Here is a 27453-nt window from a genome sequence, read left to right as displayed (position 1 = left end):
CAAGGGTGGGGAGTCTTTTTCAGCCCCTGGACTGAATTCAATTTCAGAGAAGCTCTTGTGGACTCCATCCCAGGGGTGGGCAAGACTGAAAGGGAAACGGGAGGGACCACAACAAACAATGCCAGCATATTTTAGTTTAAACTTTTTACTGCCAGTAACTAAGCTTTAGGAGAGGCATTCCAACTTTTAAGCCTTAGGAGAGTCATTTCAAATTTCTGCACACACACACACCACTACCACCACCACCAAATGATCGGTGGTTGGAAAGGCAATAATAAGAGCAGGGGAAGTGGGCATCATCTTCAGAGAACCTTCGGGCCAAATTTGGGGCCAGAAGACTTCCCCTCCCCTGATCAATTCCCCCACTCCTGCCCTCATGGTTCTGCCTGAAGCAGATCACTTCACTATGCTGCATGGTAGCACAGGTCTTGAAACCAGATAGAGATCTTGGCAGATGTCTGTCTAAGAGTCTGCTTTCTTTGAAAAGAAGATGACAGCCTTCTACACTGTTCATTTTCAATAGCTTTCTAGCCATCAGCACTGGCATCAATCAGCACACTGATGGGACTTGTTAATCCTTCAATTTTTCTTTGATGCAGTGTATTTTTCCCTCTAGTGGCCTTGAAACAGGAAGGATAAAACTAGGTTTTGTTACCAATAAACATAGAACATAATGCTATTAAAGTCAGTAGAAATGTTTCAAGTAACAGAGACTCTGGTTATTATGGGATTTATCTTTTGTTTTCAGGTGGTTTTACTGTCAGGGCATAGGTAAATAACGTGTGTGGAAAACCTCTCTGTTAAGGGCAGAGATAATGAAACAGATCTCAGTGATTTTCACTGGAGGCACCAAATTCAAACATTCAAATCTAGGAGGAGGAAGAAAAATAACACTGTATTTAATTTGCTATTGATTTATTTTAAAACGTTTATACATTGCCTTTCTGTTTTGATCAAACTTATGAGGTGGCTAACTAAGGAATATATATAAAATACATATAAAAACCAATAATAAAAATATACCAACAAATCAAACTACTAAAACACTTGTGAGAAAATACCAAATAGAACGAGCAAGAAGAACAAGAATAATGGCAGCTTAAGACTTGGATCAGACAATGGAAAGCCATGGGTCCCCATGATGGGAACGAGCCACGGTCCCTGGTGAGCCTCAGACCTCAGCACTCACCTTTGTTTCTCTCCTTTTTCTCATGCCAGAGAAAGAGATCAGAAGCTTTCTCTTCCAGTTTTAAATTAGCCACAGTTTATCCTGATGTCTCAACTCGTTATTTGCTTAAACTATGGTTGGTACAAACAACCCAGGATTAAACCATGGTTTCTGATCCTGGTCTATTCCTATGTAGTTCCTGTACTGTAGTTTTCAAACTATATCTTTTTGGGGAAACACCTTCCACATTGACTTGTTTGCCAGAGAATCTCTTCATATGGCAGATAATTCTGGGGCATGTTATAGGCCATGCAGTCAGTTCATGGAAGGCATTGCTTGCCTTCACCATCACTCCTAGAGTACACCCAATGTGGCCGGTGTGTTGCAGAAGAAAAGTAATTAAGGACAAATGAAAGCTGACTTGCCATTAGTGATCTCATTGCGCTTCCAAAGACCCCATGATTGCTTGGAAGACTGTTTGAAAACTGCTGCTGTATCATATTTCATAGTACTTGATAACACATGTACAATGATTTTAGCTTCAGACAGAATTTGGAAGGAAATAACATTTCATGTTAATTATCATTTGACTTGTATTTTATTTTATTTATTTATTTATTTATTACATTTCTATACCACCCAATAGCTGAAGCTCTCTGGTTCATAGCTTATGAGGTGGTATATATGAAGCCTTCTGAAATCAAAATAACAATGAGATACCAACAAATCTAAATTTTGAGATAAACATTTCACATATACATCGTAAATTTAAATGTTGCATTTGAAATTGCTCATTTGAAAGACGTAATGGCAAAATTGAATAAGTAGCCAAATTTCAAATATTTGCAAATAATTGTTTCAGCTTCAGTTCATAGATGTCAGTTATTCTTAACAACCATCCCTTATGGGTATTCTTGTATCAGCATAGTTCCATAGAACGCTATAGTACAGTCTCCACAATGGCCCTTAATGGATTTTGCTTTTTAGAGGCACTTTATGATACCCTTTCTTGCTGTGGATAGTATTGTTTTCTAATAGTCCTCAGTGAGGCGAGGCAAGGAATTCTTTCTTACCCTTATTTAAGTTCCCTTTGGTTGAACAGAGAGGATATGAAATGTGGGCTTCATCCTCATTGGTCTCATGTAATGTTGTTGCTATAGGAGCAACCTTAAGTAAACTAAACACAGGTATTTTGTTACGTTCTGCAGGAATTAAAGGTGTGCATTTTGACAGGCTTTCAGCTTGAAGTTTTAGGATACAGCCAATGCATGCCAAGAAGTTTCTAATCTCAGGTTGAGGCTGCTTGGAATACAGTGAACAGTTGAGAACCGATGACAATCAAATGAACGTAGATACTTTGCAAAAAGATCTAAGATGGACAAGATGTCATTCATTCATTTAACAATTGTGTGAGTGTCTTTTTAAATGTAAATAGCATGGATGGCAGGCCCAATATGGGTTGGAACCATGGTGAAAGGAGTTGGTTTTTTTTTTTAATGCTTTGATGCCCCCACTATTACTGAACTTTGATGGTTCAGATCCAAATTGGTTCCTTTACACCTGCTATTTGTATTTGGGGAAATCTCCGTTTGTGCCAATGGAGGCCTTTCTCCCAGTGCAGACAGTAGGCTCAATCCATATTGGGACTAAAGTGTGTGTGTGTGGTTGGGGGTGGGTGGCAGGGTTAAAGCCCATCTGATTTCAATCAAGGCCCTGTGTCTGCTATTTATTTTTTGAAAGACATTCACACAATTGCTAATTGCATGTGTGGTGTATTATCTAGTTTGAGCCTTGCTTGTCACAGGGAACAAACAACACAAATGGTAACCAAGACACTCAAAATATATGTAAGCCCCTACAAAGCAGAATGCTGAAACCTCTGGACCAAGCAAACAATGATGGTGACCAATCAGAATATCAAATTTGGGTTGATATTCCCCAAATCCTTATAAAGTGGGAATGGGCAATTTAAACCATTCCCCTATCTGTGGTTCCCCCCGCACTCCTTTATAGGAATTTGGCACATGTTACAGTAGGTTATGCTGCAGTTAAAACTTGTTTTGCCCTCTAAAGCCTCTGTTCCTCCTCATTGGATTTCTCCATATGTGAAAAGTTCTAGCTATTTGCATTCCTTGGTGTTAGTTTCCTGAGTTGTTGTTTGCCAGGTTAGCCCATCAAGACAAGGAGAAACAGAAGGCAATAGCCTATCACATGGGAGAGGTGCTGCCTACAACTGTTCATTGAGCATTCAATGAAGGATGCCTGGGAAACAAACTGCATGATAAATGGAGGCATCTTATGGTGCTCCTTAAACTGGAGAAATAAATAAAATCTGCAATCCCTGCCTCTCTAAGCTATTGGGTCTAGACTATTAATAATACGCCTTTGGCAGTCAATAGCCTAAAACAGTGAATTAATTTTCCTTGAGCAAATAGCCTCAAATACAAGGAAGTTAATTGTGATTTTGAGTGCCTCTGCACATATCGCCTTAACTTTTAAATTCCTTTTTAAACACAAGGACTTTTGGAGAGAAGCCCAGCTTGCAACCTGTGTTAGTAGCAGAATACTTAAGGTTTATATAAGGATTTCCAGGGTTATAGGGCCAAGGCAGCCCCTAAGACTAGAAGGTCCAATGTTAAGCCTTCCCTCAAGCTGTTCCTTCTGTTGTTCTAGCTGTAGAAAGTAATCTAGCCATGTATCCTACAGATGGGTTTATGTTACACTGCCCTGGGTGAGAATCAATTTGTAGCAGATGTTCTTAATACTCTTGAGGAATAGGAATTGGAAGATGATTGGGAAAGTTGTTGTCTTTGCCATTACATCCCACTTCATATCTTCAGGAGACAGTGCAAATCATTCCAGAAATGGGTCCCTTGTTGCATGTGTAAACATTTCCCAAGGATGAGATTTTAATGTGTGCATGGGGAAGGGGGTGCTTTATTTATTTATTTATTTATTACATTTTTATACCGCCCAATAGCCGAAGCTCTCGGGGCGGTCCACAAAAATTAAACCATAATAAAACAACCAACAGGTTAAAAGCACAATTACAAAATACAGTATAAAAAGCACAACCAGGATAAAACCACGCAGCAAAATTGATATAAGATTAAAATACAGAGTTAGAACAATAAAATTTAAATTTAAGTTAAAATTAAGTGTTAAAATACTGAGAGAATAAAAAGGTCTTCAGCTGGCAACGAAAGGAGTACAGTGTAGGCGCCAGGCGGACCTCTCTGGGGAGCTCATTCCACAACCGGGGTGCCACAGCGGAGAAAGCCCTCCTTCTAGTAGCCACCTGCCTCACTTCCTTTGGCAGGGGTTCACGGAGAAGGGCCCCTGTAGATGATCTTAATATCTGGGCAGGTACATATGGGAGGAGGCGTTCCTTCAAATAACCTGGCCCCAAACCGTTTAGCACTTTAAACTTCAATACCAGCACTTTGAATTGGGCCCAGACCTGGACTGGCAGCCAATGAAGTTGTAAAAGGACTGGCGTAATGTGATCTCGCCGGCCAGTCCCTGTTAGTAAATGGGCTGCCCTGTTTTGTACCAGCTGAAGCTTCCAGACCGTTTTCAAAGGCAGCCCCACGTATAATGCATTGCAGTAATCCAAGCGAGAGGTTATCAGAGCATGGATAACTGTAGCTAGGCTATCTCTGTCCAGATAAGGGCATAGTTGGTATATCAACCTAAGCTGATAAAAGGTGCTCTTTGCCACTGAGTCCACCTGTACCTCAAGTGACAGTTCTGGATCCAAGAGCACCCCCAAATTACGGACCCGATCCTTTAGGGAGAGTGCAACCCCGTCCAGGACAGGGCAAACATCACCTTGCTGGACGGATGAGACTACCCTGCTTTCAAACTAGCAGGGTACTCCACATAAGTTCTGAGTAGTACAACCATGAGAGAACTGGACTGTATACAACGTTTAAATTCGCCTTCAGCCTCTCATAGTATTTAGTAGCTGGGAGTTTTTTCTTTGCATTCAGTCATGGCTCAAGGTGTTTTGCTGCTTGAAGTGGAGCCATCTTCATTTATCTCCCTCCTCCCAATGGTGCTGCCAGAAGCAAGTCACTTTGGCCTACTGCATGTCAAGGTGGGCCCTGTGTGCAATGGCAGTCTGATCAAAAAGCAATGCACGCTGCATGTGAGGAGAGATCTCCTCTTATCCCCATATGGCAGCAGCAGTCTAGCCCCGATTGATTAAACCTTTCTTTATAATCCAGGGCTTCCTCAACAATGTGTTGTGATGCAGTTTCCAGATGCATTCAGGTCCCATGAGTACAAATTAAGCACTCAGCTTCTGATGCCCTCTTTTATTGCTCATTTCCGTTAAGCAGGATTTTGACACAAGTCATTTGCCAAAGAAATCATTTCCTGGATCTGTTTTGAAAGAGGAAATCTTGGTATGTAAGCAAGGGTGCTGCTGCCATTTTAGCCCAGTGCCATCACAGTAATTGAACTGGTGATCTCTTAGAAATGTAGCTTGCACCGTAACCTGCAATCATCCTGCTAATGGGTTGGTATAGTATTCCCTTTGTGGTCTATTCGTTGCAGGAGTCTGTGCAGAATATTACGTTTTCCAGGATAGGTTTCATAAGTGGAAATTTTGGATTAGCAGATTTAGATTTGCTGTCACCAGAAGCTGAATGGTCAAATTGAGATGTCAACAGTTTTTTTTCCCATGTGGTGTTTGAGAAACACATGCAAGCCAATTCATGTAATATAACAGTGAAGTTGGAATTTCTGCTTCAAACCTAAATTATATTTGCAGATCCATGGGCTGTAAAATTATTTGTAATTTCTTTGGGAGAAATTGTTATATTTCATCTCTCAACTGTGTTACGCCCTGCCAAAATTTAATTTCTAGCATCACACTAGATGAGTTTCCATATTGGATAGGTTATTTCATGTAACCCTCTTGATCAGTTGAAGTCCTTAAACCAAGGGCAGGCAAAGATGGCTGCTGCTGGTGGTTGTTCCTTTAAAGATACAAACCCTTTCAAGGTAGCTTACAAGTATAAATGGCTGTACGAAGGATGAGGAGAAGGGCAGCTACTTCTTACCTCTAGGAGGATACTATTGCACTCACTATGGAAAGTCAGCCATGTGCAAATTGCACAGTCCTGCTGGCCGTGAGAATATGTATGATACCGGCATAGACTGAAATCCAGTCCATTCTCTGGAGAGAAGAAGAGCTGAACTAGTCCACCAATCTCCAAAATTAAAGCTGTATAAATGCATCCTGAGGATTTCAAAGGGAAATTCTAAAGGCTGGCTCTTTCTTTGTGTGATATTGATGCAGTCAAAGAGGCAACCTGGGGAGAAACTATCTACTGTGATTACGCACTGGCAAACTATCTGATTTTCTGACCTTAGAATGCTGATGCCCAGCAGTCTTCCAGTGCTCTGTATAGGAAAGAATGGCTTTAGGGCTGAAAGGGTGCACTTTGAGGAACTGCTTGCTCTCTTTCTTTTTTTAAAAAAAAACACAGACCACCTACTCGTCTAGGATGATAGAGAATCCTGTAGACAACATTAGGACCAAATAACAGCTCAATTGATCACTAAATTGATTTCTTGCATTGTTCTCTGTTGAGCAGGATTTTTAAATCACTCTACAAATCTAATTCGATTTGAACTTTAAGAGCTGTAATGATGCTATGCTCCTTGTTTACAGACAGACATGCTTTAGTGTTGCCAGTTGGATAGTTAACACAGATTTTTAATCTTTGCACTGAAGAACCAATCTCCTGAAATATCTCTCTCTTTGCAGAGAAAATGCTGTACTGCCCTGTAGTGATGCAGGTCACAACTCTCTCTTTTTTACCTTTCCTATGTGGCTTTTTTAAAAAAGCAACAATAACAACCACTAGAACCAAGTTTACTTACAAAATCACCTGCAATATTAAAGTGTTTACTACATGGCAACTCAGCATTCACTTCCTTAGGACTAATTTTCTCATCATCCCTTGCCATTCAGATGTGTGAACCTTTGTCAGTTAAGAGGATCGTTATAAACAATCACAAGTGTTTACATTTTTAAAATGTAGGTGTGCAATATCCAAGGTTTCAATGGGCTATTGTTCTCCCATCTATACATAAGGACACACAAAGGAAGCTGACTTATACTGAGTCAGACCAAACTCAGTATGATCTGCATCAGTCCTCCCCAACCTGGGCCCCTCCATATGTTTTGGACTACAACTCCCATCATACAAACCATGGCTGTGCTAGCTGGGGTGATGGGAATTGTAGTCAAGCACATCGGGGTGTGTGTGTGCCAGGTTGGGATAGGCTAATCTACACTGTAGCAGTGGGTCTCCAGGGTTTCAGACAAAGGATGGGTCGCAGCCCTACTAGGAGATGGTGGGCATTAAACCTCTGGTCTTTAGCATATGTAACATGTGCTTTACCTCAAGGGAACAAATATGGGAAGAAAAATATTAGGCAAGTTTGTGCATTCTTGCTGTTTGTGAAGACCAGCTCTTTATTGTTCTTGCATCTTCAAGACGGACGAAGGCTTGGATGACTGTGCTTTCTGTGTGTTGGTTGCTCATGCTCATGTATCCTGCTTTGTCCATTGACTTAGAGACGATGTGATTTTACCTTGTATTTAATTATGCTGGCTCCTCGGGGAACCTCTTGGCATGAAAGCAGCTGATTTTCCTCTCTGTATTCAAGAACATTGACTGCTCCAAGTCTACAATGTATTGATTTCTTGAGCCCACTTTTATCTTACTGTTATTTAAAAGAAGTGAAGCAGAAAGGTCTTGTGAGGGAAATTTTGAAGGCTATATGAAAGGGAGTGTGAGATGCTAGAAGCAGGGCTTAATTTGTGCCAAGGCTCAGCCCTGCCATATTTTTTTTTCCAGTGGTAGGGTTTAACTTTGGAACATATGAAATAGAAGTAGATTAAAGTGTCCTTGAACCGGTGCAAAGTGCATTTCCTTTGTTACCAAGTAACTCTAGACAGTCTCTACACACCAGCAATTAGAAGGAAGGGATTCAAGTATAGAATGTGATGTTTCTAGACAGCCTAGAGCTACTGTATCTCCTTTTATAGAAATTAAAGCACTCACTTGAAGAGATTTATTGAAGGACTTGGGAATTATTTATTTTCATTTTTTAAGTGCTCTCAACAGTTGTATATCTCTTTGTCATCCAGGATTGCGGTTTTCATTTTAATATTTTTGTTATATGTCATGCAATTTTGAAAGTGTCCTAGATGAGCCTTAGTATTATTCTATGGGGGAAATATACATACAGCTGTGCTATGCCTGCTAAGTTGGGTTCCTGTCCCCTGAATAAAGGAGGGGGTGTGGGGTTCTGTATCTAGGAATATTATGGAAATTAAATTTTGGCAACATCTCCTTAGTACCAATTCAACCAGAATATATCAGTTCTCAAGATATTTTGCTATGCAAGCATGGCTCTTAATCCTTAAATGTAGGATTGCCCTAGCACTAATATAACCGAGTCCTCATGTATAATTTACTGTGCTGCACTGTCCTACAGTACAACCTTAGCCTCTCATTGAGTTCACACAACATGACAACCCATACTCAAGGTTGAGTGTGGGTTGTTGTTGAACCATGGGTTGTTGTGAACCCAGTTGCACTAACTAACCTGTTAACCACAACAACTCACAGTTCACAAACCAACAGCAAACCATGGTTCTCTTCGTGGTTTGTTTGTGGTTAACAAACCATGATTTGTTAGTGTTCCTGGATTCTCACAACACAACAACCTATGTTTCCACAACAAACCATGATTCAATGACAACCCACATTTAAGCCATACTCAACTTTATGTGTGGGTTGTCATGTTGTGTGAGCCCAGTTGCAGTCTGACTCCAGGTAGAGTCATAGCTCTCGTCACATATAGTCTGAGCACTGCCCCAATCAAGGTATAACCTTTATGTGCTGTGCATCCTTTTCCAGGTACTCATTCCAGGATGAAGAAGATATGTTTATGGTGGTGGATCTGCTTCTCGGAGGGGACTTGCGTTACCACTTGCAGCAAAATGTCCGCTTCCAAGAGGACACTGTGAAACTATTCATCTGTGAGCTAGCATTGGCACTGGACTACCTTAAGAGTAGGAACATTATCCATAGGTGAGTCATGGACTTTCGAAGTAAATAATACTGTTCTTACCAATCTTACCATGGTTGAGCTTTCATTAATCCTTCCAGACAGCTGTACTGCTAAAGCATAACAATATTTTCTGACCCACTGACCTTTGTAAATGAACAAAGAGCTTAAACTTGGTTTACTAGGATGAAAGTACATGTGTGACTATTGCAGTTACCAGTTGATAGATACGCCATTCATTAGTACATATTCTATTCTACCCTACAAAGATCAAGTAATTTTGGGGTAGTTTTGGTGCCTGCTTTTTCTGTTTTTATAACTGAAGAACACCAAAAGTATAAATTTCCAATCCCTGAGCTAAGAGGTAGATAGGTATAGAGGGATTGCCCCGTTCTCAGGTGAATGACTTTCTCCCCCTGTAGAAGTAAGGTATATAAGTAAATCTTTAAGGTGTTTGGTGAACACCGCAAATAAATAAATTAAAAATTTGCAGGTGCTTACATATTTGTTAAAGGAATCATCGCAGATAAAGTTTCTTTATTAGAAAAAAAAAGTTTTACAAAAGGCTTCCACCAAACAAGCTAATATATTTTAGAAGGAAACACAAATACACACACACTGGCATCAATCCACTTACTCAGTTGGTGTAACTACTTTTCGATTCTAAGGTCTAAATGGCTGAGAATGGATGGTGAAGTATTGGTCCATTTATTTATTTATTATATTTCTATACCGCCCAATAGCTGGAGCTCTCTGGGCGGTTCACAAAAATTAAAAACAATCAAAGTATAAAACAACAGTATAAAACCATAATATAAAATACAATATAAAAGCTCAACCAGATATAATGGCTGCAAATTGTGGTTTAATTAACTCAGGATTTGCCGGGGTTATTGTGCCACTGCCGTTTTGAATATGTTACCTCCAATCAGTCCCATCAGAGATTGCTCTGTGATATGCGAAACCAGGCACTATGGGTTAATCATGAGTTAAACAATCCAAGTTAACCTACAATTAGTTGTTATGTTAAATTTGGGTTGGTTGACCCACAGAGGCTGGGTTCAGACATCATGGAGCAAGTTCCGATTGGACTGATAGAAGGTTGCATTTTCAAAATGGCAGTGCACGTGCAGGACACATGCCATGGCAAACTGTGGGTTAATTAGCTCACAATTTGCTGCCATTGCATGTGAATGGGTCTACTGGTACAGGAGCCTGCTTTGGATCCTTGTTTACCTATTTGACTTAAGTTCAGAACACTTGGCTTGTGTGGTTCATAGATACAGTTAATGTTATATATACTTAGGCCAAACAACATTTGAACTGGAGAATATCAGGGAGGTCCTTAACTTCCCCTTCCCCTCTACTTTTCTTCTGCAACACCTCTACCCCAGCAGCTTTTCTTCCCTTGGTTTTTGAGAGATTTTAAGCAAACAAGCATCAGGAACATTAGGTAGTGCGTGGGGAGGGGGAGAATCTAGACAATAATGCAAAAGTGGGAGATGAGCAACACCTTTTATCTGCTGCAGATCATGTCTCCCTCAAAGATGCCTGGATGTGCTAATTTGGGTGGTGGTGGTTATTACACACATTTGCATTAATTTATGGCTTAACCCCATTGATCAGTTTTGACTTTTGACGTGGCAGAAGTCATTGGGTTAGCACTATATAACAAGCTATGGCATGCTCCTCTCACAACTTGTATATGCAAAATGGTGGCTGGCGCACGTCCCAGAACCTCGTGGGTCAATTAACCCATGACGGCTTATTGTGATGTGTGAACAGGCTCTTGTCTTTGAAATTTCCTTGACTTTCAGCATTCTTTCATTGTCTAGTTGATGGCCAAGTAGGGGTGCAGCTATTCAAGAAACACATCCCAAACCTTGCTGACTGGGCATAGTGACTTGCATGGTTATCTGGTTTGTGACCAGTATTGATAGTGTTTTCCTTTGAGAGTCATTAATATATACAAGGTTGCAGTGTGTTGTCCCAAGGACAAGTTCAACAGAAACTCTTTGGAGGTTTGAAGTTCAGTTAAAAATACATCTAATAGAATTCTGGCTTGAGTAAATAATGTAGGATTCAGCTCTAAGTGGATAATTGCATCCCATCAAAAACATTATTACTTTCCACTTCATCTGTTTTTATGCAGTGTGAATGCCATAATATTGTAGAGCTCTGGGAATAATGATAAAAAATCATTTCAGGGGAAATGCAAATTAAAAAATTATAAAAGTGATAAAGTTCATAGAATGGAAATATTCTATGGAAATATAAGTATATGTAATATTAACCGGATCTATAAAATTAGTCAAGCAAATCATTCTGAACACGAAGCACAAGAAACACATGTAACACAGATGTAATCACACATTGTGTGGTTAAAGCAGCTTTCAAATTTCTGAGCTAATGAAGCAGGATAGATAGAAATTAAAAATTAAATCAGTTTTAAAAATGTAGATTGGATTACATTTATTTCTTTAACATTTCAATTATATCTGGTGTCTCTTCATTAAAAACAACTTGATTTAAAATGAAGTTTGAATTTAATACAAATGTGTTAAAGAGCTGTCTAGACCTAAGGGTGTAGAGCAGCCTTCCTGAACCTGGGGCGCTCCAGATGTGTTGGACTGCACCTCCCAGAATGCCCCAGCCAGCTGAGCTGGCTGGGGCATTCTGGGAGTTGTAGTCCAACACATCTGGAGCGCTCCAGGTTGAGGAAGGCTGGTGTAGAGGGAGAGAGGGGGGAGGTTCGTGGACTTACCTGATTCTGCGATCCTCCCCCAGCGTTTATAGAGAGCTGTGCGCTGTCCCAGAAGTAAGGAGGGATGTTGCAGCTGCCATTTTTTAAAAAAGAAGGAGCTGCTCATGCTAGGCAAAAAAGGTAAAACAAAAATGTGCCCACCTCCTGCCATCCTAGGGATGGCGAAATTGCTTCCCCGCCCCCCTTCCCATGGGCATGGAGCTACCCCGCATGGCTCCGTGCCTGTTTCAGGGCCCGGGATGATGCAGCACACCAGCTGTCATCCTTGGAATGGTCCCAGGACCGTGGGGAAAATCGGGATAACTGGGCAACCACTTAGCCCGCGAAAATGGAGGGGTCATCCCTGCCTGCTCCTGTGACGCACAGGGATGATCCAGGGATGACCCTGGGGGGAAAAACTGGTCTAGACATGCCCAAAGCCTAAACTTACAATTTATTAAAATTGTATCATGATAATCAAACACATGGCAAAGGCTGCTTTTCTATATTAAAAAGGATCATAGAGAAAAGTGTATTGACCTCTGAGGCTAAACATTACCAATGGCACAATATGGCTTGTATTATGGGTAAAATCTAACATTGCACAAGCAGAAACCCCTCTCCTCTCCCCTTCAGCCCTCCATGCCTCTGAACTGGAGGATCTCCCAAACCTCCAGAGCATGTTTTGGGGGCAACTGGGTCCTACAGCGGAGTCAAATTGCCCCTCCCTGTTTTGTTGACAGAAGCAGTTCCACCAATGGGAGTACTTAATTCCACACCATCCTAATTGTTGTTGGCTTCCTACTGAACTCAGGGACTAAGAAGTCATCATTGGTGGATGCTTGTCAATATATATCACTAGGACCTTCCACTGAGCAATACAGATGCTTATATTTAACTTTCTGCACTCTGCAGTATGTTTAGTTCTCAAACTTTGAATATTATTCTAATACCCAAACAGAATCTCTCATTAAGAGAAATTATTTTTGCAGTAATGATTAGCCTTTGCTTATAAAAAGTTCTGGATCATTACAGCTTGATCCTTTGCATATTTATTTGGATGGACATCTCATGTCATTCAGTGGGATTTACTTCCAAATAAGTATGTATTCGAATGTAGTCTTATCCTTCAGATAAATGGTCTCACATAGTATTCTTGAAGTAGAACAGAAATCTGCCTTTTGTCTTAAAGCAGATATAATTCTGTAGTGCATATGGGCTGCATTACCAAGGGATTGGGATTGTGCTCCCGCATTACATTAAAAAAATAAGTTTCTCTAGTTGTAAATGGATATGTTTCAATAATTAAAACAATTGAACAGTATATAAGCTTGTTGAGGGAATTTGTGAATTTCAACATTTATTAAAATTTAATTAATGCACACTGGAAAGAATGCCCCCCCACCCATACCTTTAAAAGCTGAGTGATGAGGACTAGCTCATTAAGACGTTCTTCTCATGCTGTTGTGTAGCAGTGGCAGAAAGGCAGTGCCAAAAGTACCCCTTCTGTTTAGCCACTAGAGACGTAACGGGAGCCACCTTCAGTGCCCCAGTAGACTGCTGATCATTTCTGTATTGACATTTAGCATGCACAAGAAGCCTTCTGGAGAATTCTCATAAAAAACATTTAATCTGGAGGAGTTATCCATGATACCTTTTAAGCAGATGATCATGTACAATGAATCTAACTTCCTGGGAATATTTATGATAAAGTTGCATTAAATAACCCATTTACATAAAACATTTTCATGCGGCGTTTTCCAGCTATCCTTTGGAAGTTATATGTTACAGTTGGCATTGTTGCCATTTCTTCAGCCCTCATGTACTATGGTTACTGACATCAATTGGACCACTGTAGAATTAATAGCTTTATAGTCAGGGCAATAACCTTTTTATTTTAGTTTGGTTAGAGATTTTGGCCTTTCTACTGTAATAGAAGTCTTTCTCAGGTAGAACTTACCAGACAGAATTTGAAAGCTTATATGACTTTCCTAAGAGAAACTGAGTGTTTCATGTTTTGCCTTTAAAAACTATATAATAACGTTTATTCAAAGAAGTGAGCATAATTATCTGAAGTTATAAAATAGATAACAATCAGACTTGACTTATGCCGTTGCTAGACGAGGGTTTAGCTCGGGCTGATAGCTGGGCTCACCCCTGTGCATCCAGATGATGCACAGGGGATCCAGGGGTCAGCCCGGGCTAAACCCTCCCTTGACCCGGGATAATCGGATCTTCTTGTGGCCCGGTATTTCCACAGCCCCGGGCTGAGCCCGGGGCTGCGGAAGGTCTAGCTGGTTCCGCGGCTTTTCTTGGCTATGTGACTTACTTGCGAGTAGCCGGGAGAAGCGGAGCGCTGTGCCCATCGGGCCAGGTGGGGGGAGAGATGGGGGCCAGGGGGGGAAGTTTTAAAAAATGGCTGATGCGACAGGGCTTTCCCTTATCCTGTCGCGTGTCACGTGTAGACTGGGGCGACGGCCCGCACTAGCTGCAGCGCGGCCTCTCCCCTACTCCCCACCGGATTAACAGGTAGGTCTAGCATGGCCCTTAGAATACTGCTTTTGCAAGTTTCATTCTAAAGCCTCTTACATATTTCAGAACTAAGTTGGAATTGTCTTGCTACAGCTCATGGGTTTATCAGAATCTTTGTTCTTTATGGTCTCCATTTTATAAATGTACACATTAACTTCCTTTGTAATGTGTTCAACTGTCTGCACCTAGACTATTCAACTGCCTATTTCATGCTTGCGCAACCAGAGGAGCCTTCAAAACAAAACAGTGTGGTAATGAAGGTATTAGGTTAACCTTTGCTGCTCTCCACCTGTTCACACAGCCACCAAATAATGAATGAGGATGAATTACAGTAGGCGAGACAGACGGAATAAGGTTGTTTTGCATTAGGTTTGTAAAGGCCTGGAAACAGTGTTGGGCAAAGAGTCAAAGATTGATGTAGTAGTAGGTAGGAGAGATATTGATTTAGCTCATTATTGATTACTATTATCAGTTGTAAGTGGATTACTAGTATTATTGTAAGAGGATTATGCTCCACATAATTCTGTGATCTTAAAGCACACAATGATGCACAAGGCGTCCAGCTTAGAAGGAGGGAAGGAGCTCTTTCTTGCTCACACCCCTCGCCATTTTGGATTTCAAACCTTTTACGTGTTAAATTGCATACTCTGTTGAGGAGGTAGTTATCATGGATGCAGTGTATTACTGATAAGCTTGCTGGATAGTGTGACTGAATGTTGCAAAAGCTATCAGATGATTAATGTAAGGAGATATAAGTTGGTGCTCGTTGTATGTTACCTCCTTTTGTAATGAGTTACTGGACCATTTGAGCTTAGGAGTAAGACTGCCTAACTCCAGTGTTTATCAAGATAATTTTATTGGAGCAAGGTATAGAGTTATTGATTACTTTGCCAGCATATTACTTTTCTTACATCTTTTACAAAAGCACCTGGGTCATCTTTGGGGGGAGACAGCAACAAAAAGACACCGATGAAACCTGCTCTTTTAAAGGAATGGGAGGAGGGAGGGAGGGAGGAGGAGTCAAAGGGTGTGAAGACTGAGCAGAGAGGGGCGGCTCTGTCAATGAGGGGAGAGCAAATGGCCTATTCTGTGCTGATGACTTTCAGCGACTTGGCGCTGTGTTGACTCCCTACCTTCTCCATGCATGCAAATCCATAAAACACTTCCTTGTTACTTGAAATTGCATCTCAACAGAGAACAGGGAGGCCTTTTTGAGGAGAAAAACCAATGCATTTCTCCAGGCTTTATGCCACTTCCCCATGGATAATTATATTGCTTGAAATTAGTTTGTATGAAGGCCCCAATTTATCCTCACAATAAATCTATGAATATTTATACATGCATACACTATATATCACACAAACATTGGTGTCATTTTTGGGTCTGGAATGAACAGATGCTTTGAGGAGACACATTATTTTGTTGTGTTGGTAGTTGTCAAAATAAAATTGATGGTAGGCACACACACACTCTTTTCCACTGATTCAACTACATAACAATATACCATTAAATACTGCTCTGCCTCATTCTTGACACAATAAGAACCGTATTATTTATAATTACATTTAAAATGTGCATTTTTTTTCCTCTTGCAAGGAGCCCAGGCTTACATGTTCCTCTTCCTCTCCATTTTATCCTTATTACAGCCTTGCGAGATATGTTAGGCAGAGAGTCAGTGACTGGCCCAAAGTCACCCAATGAGCTTTATGGCCAGTCCACACTCTAGCCACTACACCACAGTGGCTCTCCTGATTGATGGAAATCATAACCTGGCACAATCAAACTAAGAGGAAGCAAGTTTGTTAGCAATGGAGTCAGGCTCTAAAATTAAAACTGTGTGTCGATTGGGTAAAACAAGAAAAGAGTTTATCAAAAGAAATGTTTGATAAGTCACCATGAACCTGATTGCTCCCCACAAAGTATCCAGGATAAGCTTGCTTGAAACTTGTCTTAGACTGATGTAGTAGAAGGGCAGATATACTGAATCAAGGCCTTTCCCTGCCCAGTGATAAGTCTTTGTTTTCCCTAGTAATGAAGGGTTTGTTTTTAACTAGCTATTTGTTTGTTTGTTTGTTTTTAAATAAAGATAAGAGAGTTACTGATATATGCTCTGTTCCTTGCTGTAAAGGTGGATGGTGTGGGTTGGAATGTGCACAAAAATCTCCAAACACATTGAACTTTTAGAAATTTAATGTGTACATGTTTCAAACTATATTCTTTCCAGGCATACTTTGAGCAAACAAAATATTTACCCTTTGGGAGTTTTTTGTGATTTTTTGTGAGAGTCAATCTTTCAGCAATCAACGAAGATAACATTCTCAGCTTGTCTTGAGACTTACCAAGTAGAGCAGACCTTCACATTTCTTCTGAATCCCCCTTTTTTGTTGTTTTCCTCCCACTTTGAGTCCTGATGGTGATAGCAAGTGACTGACGCATTCATCCTGATGCTGGCGCATTAATTAAGCATTTGATTTTAGAACAATTATCCCCAAAGCAAGGTTTAAATATTTGGGGCTAAATCCAATGTTATGCAGGCAACCTTCTGACTGTAGAACAGGTGTTTCCCTTGCCCTCCTGCCGCCCCACCCATCCCCAAATTTTCTCTGGACGGTCCCCTAACCCTCTGGAGCAGGTTTGGGGGGTGCACAGGAGGTTGCAGGGGAGAGGGGAAATTAGATCTGCTAGCAGTGGATACAGTACTTGGTTTATTTATTCTGAATGTTCTTGATGAAGATTGTAGGTCATAATATGCACATCATATTGTTTAAACTGCTGTTTCCCTTGAATCAGTGGATTGGTTCCTCTGTTGGTTTTGTGAGTGACTGTGTGCATTTCTAGTCACAGCGAGACACTCCATTGTTTCCTACTCTGTGTCTTTGAACATGTTGTGGTTCTCCTAGCATTTGTACTTCAGTACATATGTTATTTGGAGGATTCCTGCTCCATCTTAAATTGTAATTTACATACTATTGCACAATCTCTTAAGGCAATTTTCTCTGCATGTGCAGATGATGGTTGTTTGAATCTGTAAAGACAGATAGTATGTCTTCTGCATAGATTTCAAAGTGAACAGCGGGATGTGATTTCAAAGAGGTGGAAAAACATCAGTAGCTGACCTCCTATGCTTGTTCACAGTTTTCTTCCTAACAGTTGAAACACTCTGTACAGTTGCCAGACAGGCCTTATTCCCACAACAGAGTTTAGCTATAGGTTATAGTTTCATGTATATCTTGTTAATTCCGTGGTATTGTGCCCTCTAGTCTACAGTATATTGTGTGGAACCTTTAATAATGTATGGCAAGCTATTATTTTTCACTTTTTTTCTAAATGGCTGTTAGTCTTAAACCTAAAAAGAGAAGACTGATATGAAATCTTTCTGAATTCTAGCTCAGGTGTAATTAATTTCTTCCTCCTTTGCACACAGTACAATGTGTGAATTCTGGTAAAAATAGTAAATATAGGAACTTTTCAAATTATGTATATTACGCTGTGACAGCTACCAGGAGGAGGGACATTTTTACAGTAGCACCCCAGCTGTGGAATGAGCTCCCTAAAGAGGTTCGCCTGGCACCTACACGATACACTTTTAGATGCCAGGTGAAGACCTTTTTATTTTCTCTGCATTTTAACAGTACAGCAACTTAATTTCAACTTTGCTGTTTTGAATTTGTATTTTAAATCTGTATTAATTTCTGCATTGCTGCTTGATTTTATCCTGGCTGTGTTTTTATATTGTATTTTATATTATGCTTTTATACTGTTCGTTTTATATTTTGAATAGTTTTTATGGTTTTAATTTTTAATAAACTGCCCAGAGAGCTTTGGCAGGCAGTATAAAAATGCAATAAATAACTAAATTACATAAACATTATGTTGGCATTTTACGAACATTCACCTAATGAAGTTGTTATTTTGTTCGGCCAGCCACTTGATTTATGGTTATGGGGCACAGTCTACACAGAGTTTAAGCTAGGGTGACCATATGAAAAGGAGGACAGGGCTCCTGTATCTTTAACAGTTGTATTGAAAAGGGAAGTTCAGCAGGTGTCATTTGTATATATGGAGAACCTGGTGAAATTCCCTCTTCATCACAACAGTTAAAGCTGCAGGAGCTATACTAGAGTAACCAGATTTAAAAGAGGGCAGGGCACCTGCAACTGTATGAAGAGGAAATTTCATCAGGTTCTCCATATATACAAATGACACCTGCTGATCTTCCCTTTTCAATACCACTATTAAAGATACAGGAGCCCTGCCCTCCTTTTCATATGGTCACCCTATTTAAGCTCATTGATTTCAATTACTGTTTGTTGGATTGTGGCCTCGGACATCTGGTTAAAATGATGAAATAAAAAACTTATTGGGAACTGGGCTTGGGGTGATGACTATAAGCCTAGTAGAAATCTTGATGCAGCATGAAAAACAGGTTATATAAATGAGATCAATGTAACATGATGAAATAGCTGTGGCCACCTGGAAGGTTTTGCTAGTCTTATAATTAACACTACTCCCAAATGGGGTGGCATTAAAATGATAAAACAGCACCTTAGCCATAGAATACAACATCTGTACTTGGAATCCTCAAGAGATGTGCATACAACTGTTTACTTTGTTGAAACAAGGCTCTGAGGAGACAGCAGTGAGTCAGTCTTGTTTTTAAAATATTGGCAGACTTTGGATCAGGTGAAGTGATAGGGAAATCACTAAACAACTTGGACCTAAGTAATAGATTTTTGCTTACCTGGTGCAATCACTGGTGCGTCGGTTTTACAGAAAGCACTGAAGCCCCTCTTTTGTCAGAGAATGGGTGTCAATATGTTTGCATGGCATGTTCCATGCTCTCTGTACTGTGTATTAAATTACAAGGCACTTGGCTAATTCCCGTGACAGGTGCTAGGAAGCAATGTAATTAGCCCATTAAGCTAAGGTAATTTCTTGTAAAGTCAATCAAGTGCATAGAGCAGGCATATCAGTTGCCGCTTTGCTCCAGCAAAAAAGGAAGACTTATTTGCTTTCCTGCATGGTTTTGAAAATGTACTCTCCCATCTCCCTTATAGAGAAACTCAATCTCATTGTGCAGATACCAAAATTTGTCAAAAAAAATCAAGCTTTTTTGGCCAAAATACCTTAATTTGGAATGTATTTCTGTGACTTTAAAATTATCAAGATAACTGAAAAGAACGTTATATCAACTAAAATATATATTTAGTGTAAGGTCTAAGTTTTAAAAAATAAATGCATTGTTACTAGTTGTGTCTAGAACAGAGTTTCAAAACATTGGAAAAGGTAGCTCTTTTAAAAAAGTATAAAATTGGAACAAAGGATCTACAGTTTGTGTTGTATGGTGTGGTTATACTATATATAAGTGGAACTGAATTGATTCAATATCTTAATCATGGTATGATCCTTTATACATTCTGAAATTCAAAAGACAGTAATCAGAATGGAACTGCATATACTGAAGATCACTTTGTTAGTGTTTACTAGTATTGTGTATGAAATATTACGATTTTAAAAATAGTACATATGTCTGCCATGCAGTTTTCCAAAGCCTCCCCAATGATAGAGATGTGATTGTACAAATTGTACACTTTGATATTTACCTGTGAGGACTGAAAACTGTAGGGTTTCTTCTGTGTACCATGGAGTTGATTGTGACATACTCTGGAGATGGGTGTGTTCAAGGCTAAACTAAGTAGCTTCCATGGTCAATTTGTTTGTCTGTGAAGGCTCCATAATCATATGATTGCCATTATGGCCATGTTGCTACTTTTATTCATTTTCAACTTTCTTGTTAAAAAAAACCACCCTCTCAGGTTGCTTAAAATGATTATTTCTGTGGAATGATACATGTGGCTTCTTTCTCACCACTATGTGACACTAGGTCTGATCCTGCTTCAGTGGATTGATAACTTATGAGCATAATGAAAGTGGAGGGACCTTTACTTAAGTAGCGACAGCCTTGCTTCAGAGGACAAAATCTCTGCCCAAGATTAGGTAATGTTCATGCTAGTGCTGCAGAGGACACTATCCAAAGAAAAATGGATTTTAAAAATAAGGAAGCATTTTTTTAGATTATGCAGACTTTCTCAGAGGGAGTGGTAGCTTAAGAACACTTCTATAGATAAGTATCCGTCTTTTCAAATACTTTTAAAAAATCCTTTAAAATAGTTCCAAAATTGCTCTGGGCACATGTGTATTACATGTTATGTTTACTATCCAGTTGATGCCCACAACAGACTTACTAATGGTGGGACTAGAGATGTCAACCTGTCAGTTTTGATTTCTTTTACTTTCTCATTTCTCCAATTTCAAATTCATTCCATTCCATTTCCACACAAGCTTGTGAATCATTTACATTCTACATGAAAATTCATATGCATTTTCTTGTATGTTTCTCCTAATACCACATTTTTTACACACTGTGTTTTGCAAGCATTTCCCCTTAATATAATACATTTCTTTGTGCTATTTTTGCCAATACACAGATTTTTGTGTGCTCTGTTCCCCAACATATGGATGTTTTACACACCTTTTGATTGGAGAACTGCATCACAAAATTCAGAGAAGTGCAAATACCAAAGGATAAATGTGTTTCAGTTCATATATTAGTTTGGGAAGTGTGAATTAGATCCGTTCACATTCAAATATAAACCAAATGAATTTGTCCCCCATAACTCCATGGTCAAAAAACAAAAATGAGTAACATGAATCTGTTGCAATTGTCTGTTGACACATTCTTGTATGAAGGGGTCTGAAATGTTTGGCTGGGCTTAGTTGCCAACCAGAAACTTGTGGTCACCAGGACTGTTTCCCAAAGAAGGGACCTCTTGTCTAGGACTTCATGCTGTACCTCCAGAACTCAGCATGAGTTCAGGGATACGTCCCAGCTGTGCAACACAGCTCTTCTTAGATATAAAATCTAAGAATATCACAAAATGGGCAAGATATTTTTATATATATATATACAGTATCTATCTATCTATCTATCTATCTATCTATCTATCTATCTATCTATCTATCTGAACACTTATTTTATCCCCTGCCTGTTTCTCTCAGTTAAATGTTTATGAACAGTTTCAGGACTGTTCTTCTGTAGAAAAAAGCCACAGACACATTGGAGATTTTTGGTTCTGGAATGTTTTCAAAGAGCTTAGCTTTGAAAGCTCTTCTAGTCAGAGGAGAAATTAACTCATGAGATTAGCTATGACCAACCTGTATGATGTCAATGAAAATGGTGTTCCTTTTTATAGACTTTATTTGGAATCTGGATACTGGAATCTGGATACTGTTTTATTCTGTTTTTATATTTTTGATGATTTTAAATTTTGTATACTTTTTTTTAATGTTCACTGTTTTTAACTTTTGTAAACCGCCCAGAGAGCTTCGGCTATGGGGCGGTATATAAATTTAATAAATAAATAAAATAAAATTTAATAAATAAATAAAATAAAATTTAATAAATAAATAAAATAAATAATTTTTTCTTTCCTTTGATTTTTTTTTTAAATGCTCTTGGGCTTTCTGTGTAGAATTGTAGCTTTTTCTGAAGGTATCAGATTTACAGCACAATCTTTTCTGTTGATAGTTTCTTTAAATACTGTAGATGGGGGTGGGTTATTTGTAGCCTTCCAGATGTTATGGCCTGCAGTTCCCAAACATCTGCCAATTGTAAGCGATGATGGAAGTTGTAGGTCAAACACCCCAGAAGGCTACAAGTTGCCCACTCTTGTGTAGACTGATGAGCAGGATGCTGCTTTTTTATTGCAATGAACTACTTGAACGTAAGGCAGAGAAAGCCAGCTGTTCCCTTTAGATCAGGCATGGGGAATGCGTGGCCATTCAGATGTCATTGAACTGCAACTCCTATCATCCCTCACCATTGACTCTGCTGGCTAGGGCTGTTCAGAGTTGCACTCTAACAATATCTGGAGGGCCACCTGTTGCCCACCCTGCTTTATATACTACATGAGGGGCTGTCACTGTTTTCCAGTCTTGCACCATGATTCATTCTGAAATAAATCTTTTAATGTGGTCCAGGTGCTGCTGCTGCTGCAACAGTTACAACAGAATGGGGAGAATTTGACACACACAGCCCATATCAGTGCTGGGACTTGTTTGCACGACCCTCAGAGCATAGCGGCACATAGAACTGAGTTATTAGGTTAGCTTCCCTGCCGGTGTGCCATTTTAAAAGAGCAGAGGGGTGCAGTTACATGATCCTTCCTCAGGAGCACCTTTCTCTCTGTCATTATAAGAACAAATGCTCTCAATATGTACTGGTATCGTTGTTGTTTTTTAATGATTTGTTATCTTGACTATAACCAAGAGCAGGTCTGTGAGCCTTATTGTGAATCTGAGGGCCAAACTCGATGGTAAATGTGAATGCATTACCCAATGTCTTTTGTTGTTGCTAAAAGCAGCTGTGGTGGGGGCGGGGAAAATTAGATGGCGGTGATAACCTTTCCTTCTGTGCAGGTTCCATGTTGCAAATCACCCCACTCCCACAGGTGCTATTAGCTGTGGAAAGGAAAATGTATAGGTTGCAGCAATCCATCTATTCAGCTATTCACCACTCCTGGGGGAGGCGGGGGAGGATTGGTAGGGTTCCCTCTGCTGCCATAGTCCTGATCCAAATTGGCCCTCATGGGTGTTTTTAGTCAAAGTAAGGCCAGATATACACCAAGCAGGATATAACACTTTGAAAGTGCTTTGAAAATGGTATATGGAATGTGTCCTGGGCCCCAACAGTTGTCAATACTGTTATAAAGCAGTAGTGTAGATCCTGCCTAAAATAAATCACAGAATCCTAAATGGTATCCAAGAAATTGCTCCTAGGTTTTGGATCAGGATTCTCTGATCCAAAAAGTAGTTCCAAGAAGTAGTTCCTTTGGTCTGTCCTGAATCTCCCATCATTCAGTTTCATGGGATGACCCTGGGTTCTAGTATTATGGTAAATCATTGTAGAGTAAATATTGCCATGGCTAGCAGGCCTGGAAGCTAAGGGTCAAGATTTGGACATGCAACTATAGTAATGGGTGGAGAAAGGGAGAAACCAGTGGCTTTATTGTCACATGTTGGCAATAACAGAATTCTTCAACAGTTCCTCTGAAACAGCTACATATTACTTATCAGTTTGAAGACAGACATTAATTTCTAGCAACATTAAAGCTGTCCTTGTGCATGGCATATACACTAAAAAGCCCCAACTCCACCCCACAAAACCTACTAGTCCTGGGACTTTAGTTGGCCAGGAAAAGTGAATGTACCAAACATAACAATGACAATGGCTGTATCACACCACTTTTAAGTCTTCAAAAAAGTCTTCTGTCTCCAGCCCAAAGACAGTATAGCACATGGAACATAATAACCACTCTTTTCCCCCACTATTAGAGATTATATAATATAAGGAAGACGGTATCTCCCTTTCTTGAGGCTTTCTACTATTGTGGCATCTGAAGTGGATCTTTTGGGATAAGAGAGCTGTGATTTTCTGTTGATGTTGTTGTTGAAAGAAAGAACAATATGTCGCTGATATTAAAGCATCTAAGTTAGAAGAAATTCTAAAAGCCATGTCCAGAGCACTGATGAGTTGCCTTTGCTCTTGGTTGTGTTGCTGCGGAGGGAGGATGGAGTAGACCAGTCGATAAGTTCAAAAATAAACAGTGCTTTTTTGTCATTACTTTCATCCTGCAATTGCACCTTACACGGTAGAAGCTTTTTATCCATTGTTGTAAAAATACTTGCAATGGACTAAGCATGTCCTAAATGCTTCGCTGAGGGTTCTTTGCTTTTGGAAAAAAGGAGGCTGATGCATTAAGAAAAGTAGCTTAAAAGTCAAAGCCAGTGGAAGTTGTGTATCCTGCTATGTTTGTCCCAAGGATTATACAAACCATTACAAAAACACACATACCTAAAAAAAAGTGAAAAGTACTCTGGTGTTTTTTTCATGTTTATAATACAGTGTGTCTCAGGATTTCAATGGTTTTGGTTCAGTTTACTTACTCTAACTGACTCTTAACTGAAGGTAGGATTGCAAGCACCAGGAAACATGTACCAGAAACACTTGCGGACTGAGATAATCATTCATTATCTAGAATGATTTGGGTGTCATTTAAATGACATGAGGAATATGTTACCTTGCAATCATTTTTTTTAACAGATGTAACACTAACTTTATGTGTTATAGAGCTCCGGCTATTGGGCAGTATAGAAATGTAATAAATAAATAAATAAATAAATATTTACCTCTTTCCAATTTTTATTTTAGGGACATAAAGCCTGATAACATCTTGCTGGACGAACAAGGTAAGCTCCCATTGTTTCCCTCTTTAGTCAAATTCACACGCATGCAACCACATAGCAAAATACACCATCTGCTGGGAGATCACCACAGGCTTCAGTGTGTCTCCTCTGAATGAATGCTTGGAGGCAGTAATGGGCTGGATGAGGAAAAACAAACTGAAGCTGAATCCAGACAAGACGGAGGTGCTCGCTGTCAAAGGCCCCAACCTGGGTTTGGAGGTGTGTCAGCCAGTTTTGGATGGGGTTACACTCCCCCTGAAAGACTGCGTTCGCAGCTTGGTGGATGCTCCTGGATCCGTCACTCCAAATGACAGCCCAGATAGATGCGACGGCCAGGAGTGCCTACTATCAGCTTTGGCTGATACACCAGCTGTGCCCCTTCCTCGAACTAGAACACCTAAAGATGGTAATGTATGTGCTGGTAACTTCAGGGCTTGACTTCTGCAATGCACTCTATGTAGAGCTACCTTTGTGTCTAGTCCAGAAACTTCAACTAGTTCAAAATATGGCAGCCAGGTTGGTCACCAGTACACCTATTACACCAATTTTAAAACCACTTCACTGGCTGCCAGTTAGTTCCCGGGTGAAGTATAAAGTGTTGGTTATTACATGGTTTGGGTCCAGGTTACCTGTTGGATCACCTTCTCCCGTGCAGTCTGCCCCACACACTCATGTCCTCAGCAAAAACTAGGCTGACAACCATTACCCAGAGGACCTTCTCTTCTGCCACTCCCAGACTGTGGAATGGCCTGCCTGGAGAGATTCACCAACTTAACAGTCTTTCTGAATTTTTAAAAAAACTGAATTTAAAAGACTGATCTCTTCCGGCAGGCCTACCCAGTCAAATTTTAAAATGTTTGGCTGTTACTTTAGTAATGTTTTTAATCAGTTTTATGTATTTCTGTATTCGATGTTGTTCCCCGGGTAAGAAATAAATAGAGAGGTGGATAAGAAATTAATAATAATAATAATAATAATAATAATAATAATAATAATAATAATAATAATTCATGAAGATGGAAAACAAGCTGAGGCAAAAATCTGACCTCAACAATGTGTTTCTATTGAATAACTGTATGAATGGCAGATTGCTACAGTTAACCTAATCTGTTGTAGGGCTGATTTTTTTTCCATTTAGTAATTATAACCCAGCTTTATCAACTAGTTGATGGCCCAGTTCAGATGTAGCTCTCACATGCTCCCTTCTTTATGTGCAAGGGGAGGAGGTTAAAATTCAGCTTTATATAAAACTGAAAATAATGGGAAGTTTTGAGTTCTGTTTTCCCCTCACACACAGAACAAGTAAGCAGGCCTGGCCCAATCCAAATTCCTGCTTCAAGCAAGCTACTGCCACCGCTGCCCACAACCTGCTTCTTCTCACTGTGCCTCCCCCCTCCCTACTCTCATGCGGCAGCAGTGGCAGCTCCTGGCTCCTCCCTCCCCCAGCTTCTGGCTCCCCCCCTCTCATGCCGTGGCGGGGACTTCTGGCTCACGGCTCCTTGCTCTCATAGGGCGGTGGCTCCTCCTCCCTTCATTGGCTAGCTGGGACACTGGCAAAGTAGGCAGAAGGTGGGAGCTGTCAGCCAGGGGAAGGCGGAAGAGCCACCACACTGGGCAGCCGCAAGCTGTTGACTGGTTGGCCCAACAAGCAAGCAGCTAGGGAGGGAGGCGGCAGTGGCAGTGGCGGGAAGGAGAGAGTGGCCGGCCAAGCAGTGGCAGGCCCTTTGGGTGGGGAGGACGGAAACATTCATTGCTCTTTCCAGGCTGTGCTGCCTGCTGTGCCCGCTTCTTCCTGCTTAATTATGGGGCCAACCCTGCAAGGAAGGATGAGGGGAGGGATCTCCATAGCTGAATGGTGGAGCACATGCTTTGTATGCAGCAGATCCTGACAACTCCAGGGGGCTGTCTATACACTCCGAAAGCCCCACAGTGGGTGTGTGGTGGCACTGCGTTGGACGCAGCAGCCACCTCGAACCCACTGTGGGGCTTTCCTGCGAAGCTCTGAATTTAAAAATTCAGGGAGTTACCCCAAATTTTCCAGCTGGAGCCAGGCAAACACAGCTCTTCTGCTGTCTAACTTTACTCCAGTATTGATGCAGAGGTGTTCCCGGGCAGAAGGTGCCCCCTGATTGGTCGTCCAGGCAGGGGGTGGGCTGACAGGCCAGCAAGCTGCATGGCCACCAGAAAACCTGTTCCCACCCTCTGCGTTGGGATTAGCTACTGCCACCCCGCAGCAGAGAAAGTGCAGGGTTTTGTTTAACACGGTGGCAATCTGGTGCCATATAGGCAGCCCACAGTTAAAAGATCAGATAGTAGATTATAGGAGAGGCCTTTCTGAGAACATGGAGAACCACTGCAAGTCAGAGTAGAATGTATTGATGGTACTATATAAATATAATAATAGATGGACAAATAAACCGATCTGTTATAAGGCAGCTCCCTGCATTCCTAGGGAAGGGGAATGCAGACCAAATGGGCCGAAGTACCTTGCTGAAAATAAGCAGGTCTGAGTCTGCTCAGTGCCTGGATGGGAGACCAGCTGGGAATTCCCATGTTTCCATGATGGAATGGAAGAAAGGTCAGATAGAAATCTAATAAAATTAAATGG

The 27453-nt window shown here is 40.5% G+C and overlaps 1 protein-coding gene across 1 annotated transcript in view; it reads left to right on the top strand.

Annotated features, from left to right (window-relative positions):
- STK32A (serine/threonine kinase 32A) overlaps window positions 1–27453 on the top strand; it is a 57972-nt gene that overhangs the window by 5319 nt on the left and 25200 nt on the right. The window contains exons 3-4 of the mRNA XM_063123292.1: window positions 9115–9288; window positions 24811–24848. Of these exons, the coding sequence (XP_062979362.1) occupies window positions 9115–9288; window positions 24811–24848 (212 nt within the window). The remainder of the gene's footprint in view (window positions 1–9114; window positions 9289–24810; window positions 24849–27453) is intronic.

The sequence above is a fragment of the Elgaria multicarinata genome, chromosome 3, assembly GCF_023053635.1.
Source record: "Elgaria multicarinata webbii isolate HBS135686 ecotype San Diego chromosome 3, rElgMul1.1.pri, whole genome shotgun sequence".
NCBI classification, from domain to species: domain Eukaryota; kingdom Metazoa; phylum Chordata; class Lepidosauria; order Squamata; family Anguidae; genus Elgaria; species Elgaria multicarinata.
Note: the sequence above shows the minus strand (reverse complement) of the source record. Positions and strands in the feature narration are given on the sequence as shown.